Genomic DNA, 15,887 nt, shown 5'->3' on the forward strand with positions numbered 1-15,887 from the left:
ATTTCTTCTTCAGTCAGTCCTCTTTTCCTTTTCGGCATATTGCTAGAAAAATGTCAAAATAATTCCTGAAAAAACTTACAAAAATATGCAATATTCTAAGGCAACACAAGGCTCTGTTTACAATTTACAAACGCAGTTATCGTGAATTCTGTAGCTATGTAGTTGCAAGAACTAAAGGCGAAAAATTGGGAAAAACCGGATTCTTAACACAAAGACCTTTGAAAGAGATAAATCCCAGGAACGTTAAATTTGACGTTTCCCCCCACTCTTGCTACCTGGAAAATGGGGGAAAAAGACATGGCCACTAAAGTGGACAACCCCATCATTTCAAATAGAGGACTCTATGGCCACTATAATGGCCATCCCATCTTCAAAAGGTCAAGAAACTTGGCAGTTCAGGCGAATTAAATTCCATTTTTATTTAAATTGACATTTGTAGCCACAACTTACTTGGCACTCTAATCGTGCCCATTCAAGAAGATTTACATTTTTGAATATTATTGTGATAGAAAAAAAGCACAGTATAATAATGTCCAAGCGGCAGCAAAGGTAGAAGTTAAGTGCACATTTATTCAATATAAAAAATCACAAAGAGGAAGGTGTTTGTTTAGGACAGAAAAATTTCAGTTCTCGAAATTTAGGTTCTGAATTACCTACATCTGCAAGCCATGTATCATAGCTTGATCTAGAAATGACACAGTCTAGGAAAGTTACTAGAATTTTTAGAATAGAGTGAGAAAATCTGTATATATATCATCTATGGTGAGAGGTTAATGGTTCAGTAGGATATTAGGTTGAAATCCATATAACTTTTTATTGGTAGTAAAGAACCCAACTGTAGATTTAGTAGAATTAAAATGCAATTTGTGGTTTTCAGCAAAATTCAATATGTCATCAAGAGCAATATTATTGTCACTCACTAATTCTTTCAAATTAGTTTCAGATTCCCAAAGAACAATATCATCCACACACAAGCCTACTTCTTACGTCCTAGGGATGACATGCTCGATACCTGCTAGGAACAGTGAAAACAGAGCAACACTCAAGAGAGATCCCTGCGGGACCCCTAGGTACAGTCTAAAGTTCCTTGAAAGGGCACTGCTAAACTTCACCTTTATATGTCTAAAATCCTAGTATGTGGTATGGCAGTGGCGAGTTTTTGATAACTGTTGTCAAAACCAAAATGACTCATTTACTGTTCATCATGAATACCGTGTTTACTACTCATCATAATGTTGCCGAATGCCACATGTATCGTATACTAGGATTAAATCGTGTGTTTCTTAAAAAAAAATCGGTTAATCTTCGGATTATGGTAACTTGGCGATTTTTTGGTGAAAATTTGGTGACCAACCCTGCTACAACAACCTGCTATTGTTTTTTTGGACGCCATTTTGTTTTCACGAAGTAAATGCATTTTTTTTTTTACTCAACATTTTTTTTCCAACAATCTGCTAGCCAAATTACGCTTATGCTAGAACTTTTATGGAACAAAAGTGCTTAATCATGATGAAGATTAAGTGCGAAATTGGGAGAAAGTGCAGAATCGCCTACTGCTTGGCGTGTTTTTAAGAATTGCACATACACGGTATCATCCATGTACACGTTGACCTATTTTCACTTAAAAAAATATCCCAGAATTGCACAAAGATGGCACTGCACACACTCTTGACTTTATGCATATACGCTGCTAAAGTCCTAGCTAGTAACCTTTATCGCCTTACCAAAATGTCGCCAAACTACCTGTTACCATATTCCAAAGATTAGCCAAAAAATTATATATCCAGCTCAGAGTCTTTTCGCAAATCCCAAAAACATCCAATAATTTTAAGGAAGCACTTCCGCAGAGAACCCGGTAAATGTAAACATCGCCAACTTTGGCGATAATAGTTCAAACCTGGTAACCTATCGGATTCATCGTATTCGCTTGTTTGAAGGTTGAAACCATTCCTCTTGCATTCATTTTGTTGAATTATCACTGTCGTTGTTCGCATTTCGAGATTTATATTCTTCTTCTCTTATTTATTATTATTTTTTTTCTGATTTTCCACGTTATTTTTTCTGAATTTTTTAACAACGAATAGATAGAAATATTTTCGTATAATTAAAGAAATTTTTGTCGATAGATGCCAGTTCTCGGCTCCTATTCTTTATGGCATAAAATTTTAACAAGATACTATATTGTTAATGCTTTTCTAATAACAACCTTTCAGAGGATGGCAGGAGTGACATAAATAGCTGATTAAACTGAAATAAAAAATATTATTGATTATCTAAGATGACAGAGTAGTTTGATGCATCTGCATGGTCATCAAAATTAGCAAACCACTGCTGGTGTAAGGAATACAGTTCAAATGACTCTTGAAAAATAATAAAATGTATAAAGTTCTAGTTTTATTAACAATGCTACTGAAGAAAATTTGATTACTGTTGAAGGTTATTTGTATTGTGAAAAATATTATTAAAAAGATGGGTTTATTTTCATATATCACATTTAACTGGTTAGTTTTACATCTACATGCTTATTATCTGTGAATTTTTACTACCATATGCTTAATATATTGTTTTGTCTGCTAACTTGAATTTACATGCACTAAAAATCACGTTTACGGCCCGGCTCATTGGAGCTTGGCGAGTAAAAATTGCAACGGCGCCAACGGGTTCTCTGCAGATGAAAACCCAATTTTAAAAATTAGTTTTTGATTCCACACTTGGTAAAATCCTAGTATACAGTGCAACCTTGGCACGATTTTGAAAATTATCGCCAACACCAAAAATGACCCAAACAACGTCTATGTACTATATACTATACACATACCCAAACAACGTCTATGTATATACTATACACTATATACATACCCAAACAACGTCTATGTATATACTATACATTATATATATTCTTTGAATGACCCGTTTACTACTCATCGTGTATGTCCCGTTTTTATTGCTCATAATAAAGTCGACAAAAGTAGCCAAATCCCGTGTGCACCGGATACAAGGATTAAACCCCATACTCTGTCAAAAAGCCTTAGAAAACTTCGAGAAAGGCTGCTACAACGTGATTACTACGCTTAATCAGCATATGAAACCAATGATTTTCATAACAAATTAAATTTTAAAACGGGATTGAAAACGAATATCAATTCAGATTAAACAACATTTAGGTACGAATTAAAAATATATATATATCTAAACATTAACAGCATCTGTCTGTATAATAAATAAACAAATCATATTCTCACCCACACATAACTTGAAATAATTCTGCTTTCGAATAAATCATAGTTTTTTTTTCAGGAAAACAACTTATGACTCCGATTACAAATAAATTGACACAAAGTTATTCGTACCATAAAGATAACATGACTATTTATAACATGAGTAACTTACGTGCAGTAATAATAATTTATAATTACCTGGATTCAAACTATGAGAAGCCTTGCTAACAGGTCGTTCTTTAACTGTTTTCTTTCTTTGTTTTGTTTTAGACATTTTGTTTGCTATAAATTTTTTCTTAACAAATATTTAATGTTTACAATTTTCTGCCGAAATCAACTTCGTGATAATCAAACACGTTTTCCGACAAGTTCGAGGAAAGTTGAGATGTAACATACTACACATCGATCAGAACAATTCATTAGGGTAGCAGCTTTTATCTCGTAATGGAACAAAGTAGCTTTTATTTCATGATAAAACGAACAATATACAAAATAATTATACATTTCTTACTGTATGCTAAATTTTTCTGGCAAATATTTGTAAAAGAAAACTTAATTAATGTGCGAGGAGCTGTGCTTTCGAGACTACGGACATACTTATGACAAGAGTAAATACCCCCCCCCCCCCGAAAAACGAAGAGTGTCGTCTGCTTTACATTTTCCTTTTCTTTTAAAGCGTGTATGTAGCAGGTTTGTTCGACAATTCATTAATTCGATCCAATGATATAGTATTACTATATCTATGATTTGATCACATTTTGATGTTAAATGTATTGAATACAGTTTTTGAGTCCGCTCATTATTAGTTTATATTCTAATAATGAGTTCCTACTTTGCTGTTCCTATTCATGTCAGAAGGTTGTTTATTTTCCAGTAAAAATTCAGATAATTAAGAGTAAAATGCAATTTTTTTCGATAAAATTGTTATATCCAGTTCCTTCATATGTTATTTCTTTTCAAAACAGTTTTTTTAGGGAGAAGTATACACGTAGAGAATTGTGGCGACATCGTTTGCAATACTGAAAAGCCAGGTTGATCTTTGGATTATGGTAACTTGGCGATTTTTTGGCGAACATTTGGCGACCAACTCTGCTACAACAACCCTTTTTTTTTTTTTTTTTTTCACCGCCATTTTGTCTTCACGAAGTAAAGACGTGTTTCTTTTTTTTTATTTACTCAACACTTTTTCCAACAATCTTATTAGTCGAATTACACTTATGCTAGAAATTTTATAGAACAAAACTGCTTAATCATGACAAATATTAACTGCAAAATTGGAAAAAAGTGCAGAATCGCAAACTCCTTGCCACATTTTTCAAAATCGCACAAACACAGTAACCATGTACACGTCGACTTATTTTTACTTAAAAAAAAATCCCAGAATTGCACAAAAATGGCATTGCGCACACTCTTCACTATATCCATGTACACTGGTTTTTTCTCATAAATTAGAAAAATTTCACAAAAATACATGAAAATTTTGTGAATCTTTAAATCCGGTAAAAAGGACATATATGAAATTACCTGATCGCGAAAATGTCTATACCCTTTCCAAGGATGAACATATGCACGTATAAAATAAATAAAATATCCAAAAACTTTTACCTCTAAATTATCTATTATAAACGTCACCAACAAATTCATAACGCAAACATTAAAAATAGTTGCAAATACTTAGTGTCAAATACTTAAATTATTGCCATGCACGTTTACTTCCACTGAAACGTATACCAAATTCCTACAAACATATAATTCACAAAATAACTATCATTTAATTAAAATATAATTAAATTAAAAAAACACTACTTAAAATATAAATAAGCACATACATTAAATTAATAAAAATTAGCTTACAATCCTAATTACTTTAAACTAAATCATTGCTAATAACAATTTTCCAATAATACCATATTACTTTATTTACTCCTTACATTTAGAACAATGCCTAAAAATAATATCCTCAAATAATTAAAAATACTAACTTACCTAATCTTCTTCAGAATCTTGATTATGTGGCAGATAAACTTTTCTTATTTCCTCCGCTAAATAAAAAGCAATTGTATGTGTGCCTGTTTCCTGATCTTTAAAATCATACTTATAGTTCACAGCAAGATGTTGAAAACCTTCATCCTCCAAACAGACTTAATAAAACTTAATAAGCAATCTTTACTTCTATCTCGCACAACTTTAAAAAAACACTTATTACTACCCCTTTCAATCCCACTAAATACCCATTTCGAATTAACTTTAGATAGGGCCATGGGATCCAAAAATTAACCAACACTGTTTCACACAACAACAGAATAAAGCTAAATACAAAATTTCCAGATTTCCCCCCTTTTCCGATTAAAGAACTGGAATTCGACCATTAATTTCACATGACATATCTCATGATCCCTCACACAAAATAATGCGTAATTGGAACTGAGTAGTTCTCACATTAGTCCCAAAGTCCTAGGTAGTAACCTTTATCGCCTCCAAAATGTTGCCAAACTACCTGTTACCATATTCCAAAGATTAGCCCAATTACTTTCGTGGAGTTTGACGATTTTTCTTTTAGATGAAAAGGTAAAGTTGGTGCAAGTTGACGTTTTTCGTGATATTTTTTAGAAAGACTGCTCGGTTATCGATATTTAAACGTAAAACCATGTTTAGCAACGGAAAATACACATTTTGATGATTAAATAAGGGTTATATAATACACAAAAAATAAAATGTGTTTCTTGCAAAAGCCTAATATAATTTTTTTTCCCTTGTACACATCAATTTATTTTCTCTTAAAATGCATCAGAATTGCAAACATTTGGCATTGTGCAACAGCTAGCTGCTTACCAAACGCATCTTACCGTCATTTTTTTTTAGCGATTTTGCTGCAAAATTCTATATTCCTGCGGAAATTTACCACAGTTTTTAATATTTCTGGCAAATTTCACAAGTCCATATTTTAAAATTATGTTTAAGGTAAAAAATATACTGTTTTTTTTATAACTTGGAATACATCAAAAAGAGGATATACAAAAAGGGCGACGTTTCTTGACTAAGAATTTGCTATGAGCATGGTTGGCAGGGTTGATACATTCTGAATATTTAGAGACTTCTACTAAGGTGGTAATGTATAAGTATGAATTTATTTGTATATCAACAGAAAACAAAGGTTTCTATTCAAAAGTATTTTTCATAAGAGTGGAGCTAAAAGCCACATATCTAATCAAAATGAATTCAACAAACATAGAATAAGCTATCGAACAAAACAAAAATCAATGAAAAAGCCAAGTAAAAAAAAAAATCTGAAAGCTTTCAGATTTTATATTATGCCCAAAGGCACATTTTTTAATACTTTGTCTGTTATCTTTATTTATTAAATATCATGTTTTTTGCACTTAAACCACATAAAATTCAATTCAATAGCAATATTTAAAAACAGCATATCTTTAGAATTTCCAACAGTCTTGTGCACTGCAGATAAAAATGTTTTTTTTTTTTTCTCTACATTGTTATCATTGCTCACTTTGAAATCCTTAAGTCTAAGAATCAAAAATTCATTAAAGTTTTACAAAATGTGAAATAGATAGTGAAACAAATTCAAAATTCATGCTTACCGTTACCCATGTTCAGCTGGAGGATTACGTTATTTAAAATTTGATGGGTGTAGGTATCTTTTTTTTTTTTTTTTTTTTTTTTTTTTTGCAATACAAGAAATATACCAACATTTATGCACATTCTCCTTTATTTAATTTTTTTTAAATAATACAGGGTGATAATATTTGGTGGCAACAATGTGAAAAGTGATACAGCCTTCTACAGTGATTCAACTCAAAATGCCGTTTTGAGACTATAGCCTTTCTGAGCTAATGTTCCTTTGGGCTAAAAAGAAAAGAAAATATTGCCATTTATCAAATAAAATAAAAATTAATGTTAAAGTCAAAAATTAAGCAGCTTTCTAAATTCTATTCTCTTAGTTTTTGATACTTACATTTATTTCTAGTTTACCTAATGTTGTATTTGCTCAGTGGCATTAGAATTTTTCAATTTTTAGCTATTTAATTGTCTTTTGGTTTAAAGTTGAATTTGAGAGAGCACAGTTGAATTTGAGTGGCTGAAAATCACCACAGATGCAGATGGCAGTATGCAAATATAGTGTGTTACAGCTGATCGCAATTGACTGCCCAAACATTAATTAAGCAGTCAGTGAAGATGCCAGTATTCTGAATTATTTGTGAAGGTTCATTTAAATACTGATACTTCTGTTATAATTTTTGATGATATTGTGTTTTTGTGAAGACGAATGAGCAAGAGTTTCTATGATAGAGGAAGAATGAATGTAGTGAGCTATAGCATGCTTTTCAGATGTACTGAAGAATAATTTCTCAAATATGGAAACAAATCGGACAGCTGTTTGGAGAGCTTTACCTGGTCAACCAAGAGTTACCACTCCTTTTGAAGACTAATGTATTCTGTAGACGCTAAATGAAATCAATAAATGATCTCCAAAAGTATTATTCCATAGTTACAGCATCACTTGGGAAGAAAATATGTGGCACTACTGTGCACCAAAGGCTTCATGAATGTATTGTACTTCTGACCGCCAAGTATTAACATTCCATTAACTGTCCAGTTGAGATTAAAGTGATGTTGTTATCATCTCATTTGGACCATCTGAGATTGGCACAATATATTGTTCACAGACGAATCCACATTTGCCCCGTAATCAGATGATAAGCATGTAAGGTCCTGGAGAGCAGAAAGTACAAAATATCATTGAACGTGATGCATTCATAGGATGCAACATTATGATACGAACTGAAATTTCAGCAGGATATCTCACCCAGCTGCACATCTTTAAAGATGGTAGCTCTGTGGTATCATCATGAAGTCCTACACTCCATTGTGAGACTCTACATGGCAGCAAATGGCCCTGATTCCCTCCTTATGTAGATAACTGGAATATTCCCCTGATATTAATCCCATTGAAAATTTTTTGAATACCCTTGGGTATGCTGCATCTGCATATTTACCTTCTCCAGCCAATCTCAAAATGTTAGAAACTTCCCTTATACAGAAATGGCCATTGCTAGCATCTGTGATGATTGATTGAAAGCATGTGCAGTCGCTGTAAAGTTTGTGGGAAGTCCGAGATAGTCATATAACTAATTAATGTAAGTTTTGTTTTGCTTGTTTTTAACTTTAATTTGTTAATGTCCAAATGTGATGTCCTCATATAATTTATAAAAATTAAATATTGTTTCATCTTTGAACATAATGCTTGTTTTCTTTCATGCATTAACACATTTGTTACCTTCATGTGCAATTTGGCACTAAACAAAACTATGTCAAAAGTCATTTTAAATTCCCAAATGATTGTTTAATGTATCGATCAGCCTTATGTTCATTATTTATAATTTTGTGCTCCATTATATGAGAATTACTTGCGGACGCCATTTGATAGCACTTAAATGTTTTCTAACTTCCGATTCAACTTGCCAGCTAATTTTAAATAAATTATAGGGTAGTGCATGCAATGTCATACCATAAAATTTTTTATATTACATACTGAATGTTAAAAATGTGTATTTATTTGCTTTTGTTTAAGGAAAATCTGGCATATTTCAGGAAAAGTCAGTATCAGAGTTTAATTTGCTGTGAAACAGCAGTTTTCAAGATGGCAGATAATAGCCAGTTGAGTATTTAGGAAGGAGGAAGTTATATTTTTTTAAGAAATAAGAGTTTAGTGATGACTTAAACATGTTCCCATCACAGTTTGATACAAGATTAGGTCTTGCAATCAGACTGCACAGATTGTGTCAGCAACTGAAAGCTCCTGATTCTGTGTTGAAGAAAAATTGATGGTGCCCATCAAGTGTCCTAACACCTGAAAAATGGTAACATATCTTTTCTTACATGCTCAGTGGCTCATGCAAGATGGAGCCTGCCCACATACTGAAAATGTTGATTCTGATTCCCTGTTTAATGTGAGTGGAATGTCATTTCAGTCTCTTTAAGTGTTATAAAGATAGATTACAGTGGCCCCCTGTGTATTAATTCATGTGATATCTTTTTTATGGAATATTTTCAAAGATAAAGTATTTGGAAAGAAGCCTGGAAGTGTCATGCAACTCAAAGCTCTTATGTGGTATGTAAAGCTGTGGCTTCCAGTTTTGGAAGATGTTTGCTGGAGTGTCTTAACAAATCCACAAGTTTGCTTACAAGAGGTTATAAAACTAAATGGGAGACACATTAATTCCATTCTACACTAATCTCACTTTTCATGTTTATACAGTTAACTATGCATTCATTTTGTAATATTTTGATGATAAACAAATGTGTAATAAATGAGACATGGGTCTGACAATTTATGCACTACTCTGTCTTCCACACCTGTGCTTATAAAATTCCAGTATTCACAACCTACATTCTGTGTTAAGTTATTTGCAGTAATTATTCACAAAGTTGTTTTCATTTTAGGGTAAGGCCTCATACCCAGGTATCCAAATACATGCATCATTTCTAACAACCAATTTAAGGCTTGGTTCATTCATTTATTTTCATCAGCAGATGATCCACAACCAATCTGTCATCATGGTAATCCCCCCAGGTCGACCTATATGCCTTATAAAAGTTGATCTACTGTCATTGTTAAATAATATTGCCACAGTAGCGTTAGATAAACTGCTAACCACATTCAGATATTGATGTTAACAGCAACTGTTAATCATTTTATGTTAATATAACAATATTTAAATCTATGCATAATATATTATATCACCATCATTTAATTAAATATATTGATAGAGGTAAGGAAAGCACACCCCAACCTATTTATGTTATATAATTAATTTTATGCTACATGAATGTACAGTATTTTAACAATGCTATAAAACTACAAGCCACTATAAAACTACAAGCTGGCTCTATTTACCAACACTTATTTATCTTAATTATCCAGAATGCTTGTTGTGTAGATTATTTTAAGTCACATACTTGCACATGAGTTTATTTATTATATATTTTCTATATAAAGAGACAAGTACAAAAATGTAAAATTTGTTTTAAATCAAACAGTAGCTGTTAATTTTATCTTTCAATTTACTGTTATTTATTAATAAAGATAAAATATTAAAAATAATGCAGGGCGATAATATTTGGTACAGCTGAAATAAATATTTGTTTTAACTGCTAGAGATATGGAAGTTAAAATATAAATTTTAAACTGAAAAATTATCCATATTTGTTCAAACAGTTATTATACAGGATTATTATATCTACTCCAAAATCATTGTTGATGTTAATGTTCAAGATTGGTAAATACAGTTTTTCTTGATACTGGAATTTACAGCAGCTACACTAAATGCTTTTAAATCTCCTTCTCTCTAGCTGCTGCACACTTGTTCAGATGCATTCATCAGGAATGACTGAACCCATTGGACTTTAATCTCTCTCTTCACTGCGAATGTTGCCCAGGATGCACCACAAGTGACAGAACAATATTGCAACTGTGAGAATGAAGGAAACATACACACATGATATCCAAACTTTGAAAAATCTCGGAGCCACGTGGAAACAGAATCTGCATCCTTTGGTTTTGGGCTAGCAACCAATTTTCACTAATTATTATACCATCTGGTATGGCTGATTTTGTAGATCTATATAAATTTACATTTTTGTTTAACAGCTGACAATTCAGTAACATCAAATATTTTTGTTATTGGTCATAAATATTTTTTAAAAAATAATTAACACAGTGTTGATGATGCACTGCAAAGTGAATTATATTTCCCATATATTTTCAGTACATGTGGGAAATATAAGTGTATTTGTTGGAAGGAATATTAATATTTTATTGAAAATTATTTTGTACACCTCACAGTGAAGCTAATGTTTTTCAATAAGGTTAATATTAAAATATTGCTCTCTGTGAAAAGAAACTAAGCGCCATCTAATGCGCCATCGAATCTAATGTGCAACCCCATTTTAAAACTTAAAATAATAAAAAAATTGTTTGTCGGCGAATGTAATGCACATCAATGATATGAGGAATTTATTGAATCTTATTTTATACAACAATGGATTTGTATATAAACTATCAATTAATGGTATGATAATTTTATTTAAATTTAGATACCATATTCTATACAACAATGGATTTATACATACAGTAGCAGAACATAGAATTAACCTATTAGTGGGCAATTGTTATGTGAAACAATCATTGTTAATTACCACTACCGTATATACGGTACCTATTGTAAAATATGAACATGAAATAAATCGTAACATTTCTATCTAGCTAACAGTTTCTACAATTAGTGATTAATAGTAAACGTCTTTATTCACTGTTTTCATCACTGGAATCCTCGCAGCTCTTTTCGTCAGATGCAGATTCATTTCTTCTTTCCTCCTCATCATCATCGTCATCCTCGGCGTTCTAGAGCACGTCATCTTCACTGCCATTCAATGAATTTGAAATGCAGCATTTCTTGAAAGATTTCACAATATTTGGTGCTTTGATGCTTTTCCAGGCAGCAGAAACTCAGTGCAACAACGTGCGATGCAGCACGCTTAATTTTTCCTGTCGGAGTCAATTCACGGTTTGGCTCACAAAACCATTTTTCGTACTCCGCCTGAACGTACCCCTTAAAAGGTTTATTTATACTAACGTCCAGGGGTTGTAACATAGACGTCATCACTCCAGGAATGATAACAAAATCACTGCCTAGACTGTACATCTTCTTTTTTATGTCGTCGGTGAGATGATCACGAAATGCGTCCAGACAAAGCAATGATGGTGGATTGGAGAGCCCACCGGGACGGCGTTCCCATACATTTCGGGGCCAATCAAGCATTAATGATTCCGTCATCCACCCCTTCTCTTAGTTTCGAATCATCTGGGAACAGCTTTTGATTCTTATGGGTTTTAGGACATGTTTTCAGTTTGAAGATTAAGAAAGGGCACCCGTCTGCTGTTATTGCTAGCATCACTGTTACGCGTTGTTTTTCACATCCCGAAGTTTTGATAACTTCCTCAGTCCCCTTCTCCGTAATGGTGTAGTTATGAGGCATATCAAACAAATTGATGTCTCGTCAGAGTTGCCAATTTGAAAAATTCTTTTTCTTCCGAAGTGTGATGACATACCGCTGAAATGTTAGTAGTTTTCCCTCAAAATCTGCAAGAAGCTTTTGGCATATTGTTGTACGGCGTCTTAGAGATAAGCCCATCCGCTTCATAAACCAATCTACCCATCCACGGCTAGCCTTAAACTCTTGTTTCGGTATTCCAAGAACTTCAGCCTCTTCTTTTGCTTTATTTCTCATGGTGTCACTAGTCACAGGTTGTTCATTCTTCCTCCTTTCACGTACAAATTCCAAAACGTTTTCTTCAATTTTAGGGTGTCTTCAAAGGAAGAGGGCCAGTGAATTTCTTCCTACTAGCTTTAGTTGCAAACGGTGCCAATATCTGTTGCTGCCACAAGCGAACGTTGCTCTCAGCTACGTTGAACTCTCTCCCTGCCTTTCTATTGCCATTTTTTTAAGCACAAAGAATTACTTTATGTTTGAAAGTAGCGTCATATGACATTCATCTCTGTTTGCCCTCCATTTCGTGACTACGTACTCTGCAGTTTGTATCCTCTATGCAATAATGTGTCAACGATAAATGTAACGGTAAATGTAGTCAAGAAATACAGTAATTTGTTGTTACGATTTAAATTTGGTTGATGCCATCAGCGAACTGCTGACGTCATCGGCAAACATTGCACTCAAATCTAATGCGCACCCCAATTTTGAATACTACATTTGGCCAAAAACGATGCGCATTAGATTCGCATAAATACGGCATATAAATATATCTTGTTTCTCCTCTCTTTTTGCATGTAGCATACGCTCGATTATTTTAATAAAGATATTTTTCTGTTCCTTTGTAAGAAATTTTCTTCAAAATATGTCGTAGCTTATTACAGGCCAAAGATCCCAGTGGGTCACAATAAGAGGCATTAGGAGTAAAGCTATAAATTCTAGATTGTGACCCTTGATCTTTTTCTGACATTATTTTGTCCACTGATTCACCAATTCACATAGAAAGTTTTCTTATAAGATTTAGCTTCTTATGTACCACAAATAAATTGAACAATGTACAGGTTATTAACCAAAAAGCTACTTTCTTTGACTCTACAGTTTTCCAAAGAATGGGATAGTAGTACTAATATTGATTTCTTTTATCTGCTTTCTATGGTACATTGCATGAGATTATATTTATTAGTGCAAAGAAGCATTTTATTTATTGTGCTATTCTGAAATGCTTTATTATCTATTTTCACTCAGTGAATGGTTGGAATTTATATATCAATTGTATATTCTTCCATGATTGGTGGAGAATTTTATTATTTATTTTGAAATTTGCTTCATATTTTATTCATTTGTTTGATGGAAATCCTTTGTTTATCTGATGATTCTGTATACACCTACATTTCTTTTCAAAATACATTTAGCAATTTGCACTCTATTATAATAATTATTGGGAGTACAAACTAGTTTCCGCGTTTTTAAATCAAAAATTGGCCATTTATTGTGAAAGAAACTAATGTAATGTTTTATTCAAAGTATTGTCCATCACTACTTTTTCCCATCTTTCTGGGAGCATGCAGATCAGAAGAACGCTTCATCTTTACGAGGTTGTCCAAAAATCAACCCAATTTTCGGTATCTTCACACGATGTGAAGTGTTTCTTAGACAGGCCATGCATCATCAGTCGAAACAACGTCTCATGAATACAGCAGTAGGGGAAAAACTTCTCACTTGAGTGTTTACGAATAGATTTTGACCACGGCTATAACATGTGGATGAGCATTATCATGCAGAATAATTGTCATGTGTAGAATAGTACTGGATACATTTTTCTTTGAGTGCTTGGCTCAGTCTTATCAATTGTGTTCAGTGAGAACTCCAGTAATGGTTTTGTTCAGTTTGAGCAACTCATAATACATGACATCAAGCTGACCCCACTATTTTTTCTTCAGTGAATTCGGCTAGGCTAGGCTTCAATAATGCTTCCAATTCCGCATCTTCATAAACTTTCATCCTTCTGCTATGTTCTTTGTTTTCACCATTCATAAACTTTTGAAACCAATGATGACAACTTCTCTCACTTAAGGCAGTCTCACCATATGCTTCTACAAGCAATCGATGATCCTTAGCTGCAAATTTCTTTAAATTAAAGAAGTAAATCAAAAGTTCCCACAAATGATGCTCATTTAGCTCAACACTTGACATTTTCACACACACACACACACACAAAAAAAAAAAAAAAAAAAAAAAAAAAAAAAAAAAAAACATGATGCTGATATAAAATCTCTAATATTTCAAGGTTATGTTGTTATCAGATGTCCAACTTTACAATATGATGTTTTACATCAGACAATTGTAATCATAACTTACTGGTGGTGCCATTTTTTATCAAATGGCACAGACTTATTTGTACTCCTAATAACTTAATAAACATGAGAATCCTAACTAAGATACTAGATCAGTACTTTCTCAAACGTTTTCCCCTTTCCCTGATAAAATTTCAATATTTCCAACATGTCCTGATAAATGTTTGGATACTAATCTAACAAGATCATATTGTTGTGTGCGCATGGATTTGTAATAAACTGAATGTACAAGTCCGATAAAAAGTCAATAAAATTTGTTCTTATTACAAGAAATAAAAGAAAATGCTGAAATTTTTCCTCACAGATATTCGTACAGTATCACACAGTAGTTATATTTTAAACTACTTAAAACATTAGAATAGAACACGACCCAAAGTGTAGAAAAAGGTAATCCGATCTTGCTGTGATTTCACTACAATCAACAACAAAAACTTAGTAAACAACTGAACTGAGATGTTTTTCTCCAGCTTTTATAAGCCTTTTAAATCAGTCACGAGAAGCTTCTGGTATTTTCTCAAGGTTTCTGGAAAGCAAAAGAGTAGAATTACGAGATATCTATTTATTAAATATGCATGCTCGTGAATTTTCACTTTTTCGGCATAGTTTTCTCTCAAAATAAGTCTCGTGCTGCATTGGACAGGGATATAAAACAATTCTAATTCTACTAAAAATAGCAAATTAAATACAAAATCCTTAACACTGCCCCTTTCCCAAAGAATGCACGTCCCAGGCAGTACAATCCCTGGACAGGAAGCCAAACTTACAACTAAGGCATCAATGCAATAATAAACATTACATTACAATAACAAACCACATAAACAATAATTGCAATAAGTAATTTAAATCAAATACTGAATAAAAGTCAAATTAAATACAAATTTAGAAACAAAAAAGAACATGGTCTTATACCATTTACATTATATACACTACACACTATGGCCATAGAAAGAAGCTAACCTGTTGTAATGAATGACTTTAGGTTCATTACAATAGGAACTTAGAGTTCGATGACTTATGGATCCGAACTACCAAGTCATTCAGCCTGTTTAGAACTGTATGTGAACCATCCCAAGGTGACTGTAGTTTAGGACAGAGTACTTTTGAGTCGGATTACACAACCACACCTTGTCTCCTTCATTGAATTGATGTCCGGTAGCTCTCGTGCTCTATCGGATCTTCATCTTCTCCGTCACTAGGAAAGAGTTGCTCGCCATAATCAAAGCCCTAGAACATTTCCATCAATATC

At 32.9% G+C, this 15,887-nt stretch overlaps 1 protein-coding gene and 1 long non-coding RNA gene across 2 annotated transcripts in view; one reads left to right on the forward strand and one right to left on the reverse strand.

Moving 5' to 3' along the window:
- Ns2 (nucleostemin 2) overlaps nucleotides 1–3,598 on the reverse strand; it is a 98,134-nt gene extending 94,536 nt beyond the window's left edge. The window contains exon 1 of the mRNA XM_085806556.1: nucleotides 3,417–3,598. Within this exon, the coding sequence (XP_085662682.1) occupies nucleotides 3,417–3,492 (76 nt within the window). The 5' untranslated portion in view covers nucleotides 3,493–3,598. The remainder of the gene's footprint in view (nucleotides 1–3,416) is intronic.
- Nucleotides 3,599–3,683: 85 nt separating this feature from the next.
- Nucleotides 3,684–11,501, forward strand: LOC146993691 (uncharacterized). The gene is made up of 2 exons (XR_015038232.1): nucleotides 3,684–3,908; nucleotides 10,590–11,501. It is a non-coding gene; the product is annotated as an uncharacterized LOC146993691 (long non-coding RNA).
- The last annotated feature ends 4,386 nt before the right edge of the window (nucleotides 11,502–15,887 follow it).

This window comes from Stegodyphus dumicola, chromosome 12 (genome assembly GCF_044657685.1).
Source record: "Stegodyphus dumicola isolate Sdum_Otavi_A_Nest chromosome 12, ASM4465768v1".
NCBI lineage: Eukaryota > Metazoa > Arthropoda > Arachnida > Araneae > Eresidae > Stegodyphus > Stegodyphus dumicola.